This window comes from Dendrobium catenatum, unplaced genomic scaffold (assembly GCF_001605985.2).
Source record: "Dendrobium catenatum unplaced genomic scaffold, ASM160598v2 original_scaffold_143384, whole genome shotgun sequence".
Classification (NCBI taxonomy): domain Eukaryota; kingdom Viridiplantae; phylum Streptophyta; class Magnoliopsida; order Asparagales; family Orchidaceae; genus Dendrobium; species Dendrobium catenatum.
In genome coordinates, this window is record NW_021461815.1 from 528 (window position 1) to 2963 (window position 2436).

The 2436-nt window shown below is 37.0% G+C and overlaps 1 protein-coding gene across 1 annotated transcript; it reads right to left on the bottom strand.

Moving 5' to 3' along the window:
• Window positions 1-1210: 1210 nt before the first annotated feature.
• On the bottom strand, window positions 1211-2267 carry LOC110109762. The gene is made up of 2 exons (XM_020840955.1): window positions 1713-2267; window positions 1211-1531 (listed from the first exon to the last, which is right to left on the bottom strand). Exons 1-2 carry the CDS (start codon window positions 2265-2267, stop codon window positions 1211-1213), a joined length of 876 nt encoding a protein of 291 aa, XP_020696614.1.
• Window positions 2268-2436: the final 169 nt, after the last annotated feature.

Below are 2436 nucleotides of genomic sequence, written 5' to 3' on the forward strand. Positions count from 1 at the left end.
ATTGTAAAAAACATTTTCAATTTGCTCCACATCATCAAAAATAATCCCTTGTTTATCTTTGATTTACCAAATCCTGTTTCCATTCCTTTTAGCCGAAGCATATTGATGAAAAAATCTAGAATTTATATTTCCATCATGCTGCCATCGGATATTAGCCCTTTGATTCCACCAAGTGGCAAGTCTTTTTAAAGTCACATTAAGATCATGGACTTTACTCCTCAAGGTTTTCAATTTATCAGCCGTTAACCCTCCATTTCTGGTTTCTTCAATCTGAAGTTGCAAGATGTCTTACTTCAATTCTTCTTTATAAGAATTAAGTTCTTTGCGTTTGTTCTTATTCCAATAGTAAAGAGCTTTTAAAGATTTTCTCAGCTTCCTTTGGAGGATTTCAGCATTAGTACCAAAATCCATCTTCTTCAAAGCTTTTGAAATGATGTTCCAAGTGACCGGATAGGATTTCCAAGTTTCTTCAAACCTTTAAACAGCAAAATTCTTCTTTGGCGGTTCCACCACACTGATGGCAATAGGTGCATGATCCGAAGCAACTCTAGGCAAGTGACGTACCTTAGCCATTGGGATGCTTTTAAGAGCTGTAGAATTTAACAAACACCTATCAAGTCTCTCCAAAATTCTGGAAGTTCCCTCTTTATTATTGCACCATGTATCACTTGGACCCACAAATCCAATATCATGAAAATCATTGTTCATTGAGAACATCTTGATATATTTAGTACCATTAGAAAGATGGAATCTCTTTCCCCCTTTCTTATCCTCCGTAGAGAGGATGCAATTGAAATCACCTCCAATGATCCCTGGATCATCACCAATCATACAATCTTCAAGCTGTTGCCAAAGGGACTTACGAGTATAAGCATCATTACTTCCATAGACCGTAGCAATGTTCCATTTAACTATATTGTTGATACTAAGAATTCCCATAACCAGTTGTGAGGAGTGATTCAAGACTTCAAAGGAAGCCGTATCCTTCTTCCACATCACTAGAATTCCACCCGAGATTCCAATAGCTAGATGATGAAAATAATCCCAATCGTTACCCATAATCTGATTAATGTCATTCCCATCAAGCGATGACATTTTTGTTTCAGTTAAACCAATGAAAAACTTTTATTGTCCTTCAAAATCTCTCTAAGATATAGGGAGGTCTCCTTCTTTTTTGCCCCCCTACAATTCCAAAAAATAAGTGAGGCCATTAAGACATAATAGGGGAATAATGCCCCATTATTTTACTGTTTATTTTAATCCCTTTCCTCTTTTTTGTATCAGCTTCCATAGGTCCCAATGATCTCAATTCCTTGGCTAGTTTCACTTTACCAGAATTTGAAATTGAAGTTATTTGATTTTTAAGATCTTGATCAGCAATTGGGACTTCAACTTCCAGGTGAACATCACTTCCATATTGATTCAGAGGTTCTTCCTTTTCCAGCATCCTTGTCTTTTCTTTCTTATTTAATTCCCCTTCTTCCAGACCTCCTTCCAAAGCTTGGAACTTATTCACCCCAATTGGTATATCCTGTAACCTAATTCCTTCAGAATTCATATTTCTCCCAGAGTTAAAGACTTGTCCTGCTTTCCTTCTATTTCTGTAGTTTTAACAAGCTGTTCCACAATTTGATTTTTCTTATTTGATTCAACAGGTCTAAAAATCTGTTATTGAAACTACTAGCTCCACCACCTCTCTTAGTATTTCTTACTCTTCTGTCTCTGAATTTAACATGGATCCAAGGTCCATAATCTTCACCCTGTTTCTTTAAACCATCTTCATTTACAACATCTGTCCATTTTAGAACTTCCACCTTTTCTTGTACCATTGTTTCCTTGACCTGAACAACAACTGCATCAGGACAGACATCTTTACTATGTCCAACTTTACCACAACGATAACAGAGAGAGTTAAGTTTTTCATATTCAACTCGTTGAAAAGTTCTACCATGAATCCCTTCAATCCTAACTCCCCTAGGAAGTTTCTTTTCTAGATCAATTATAACACAGCAGCGAGCGTACTCTCTTTTGCCCCATTTAAATGAGTTCCCATCAAGCATCATAGGAGTTCCAATCATGGAAGCAATCATGGGAATATTTTCTTCATCCCAGCAACTTAAAGGTAATCCAGGGAACCAAATCCAGACTGGAGAAGAGATACCCTTAAGCGAATCAGTAGAGAAAGAAAATGACCATCTATCCATACCAATAATATGATTTCCTATATACCAGGGACCTCCGCTTAAATCTTCTTCCATTGATTCCATGGTGGTAAATGAACACAACATCCAATTACATCCCAATGTGGTAATATGAAAGCTACCAAGCTTACCCCATTGTCTTTTGAGTTCCTGACTACAAACAGAGAACGGTATATTCGATCCCAGCACCTTGTCAACCAGAGACTTCTTTAAAACCTGAGAATTGGCAACTTCC

What these genes read in the sequence shown, in the direction of transcription:
- LOC110109762 (XM_020840955.1), bottom strand. Translation starts at nt 2,267, where the DNA reads ATGGAATCAATGGAAGAAGATTTAAGCGGAGGTCCCTGGTATATAGGA. An exon ending in TTAAATTCAGAGACAGAAGA is followed by an intron (nt 1,532 to 1,712) that starts GTAAGAAATACT and finishes ATTAGGTTACAG; the next exon opens with GATATACCAATTGGGGTGAA.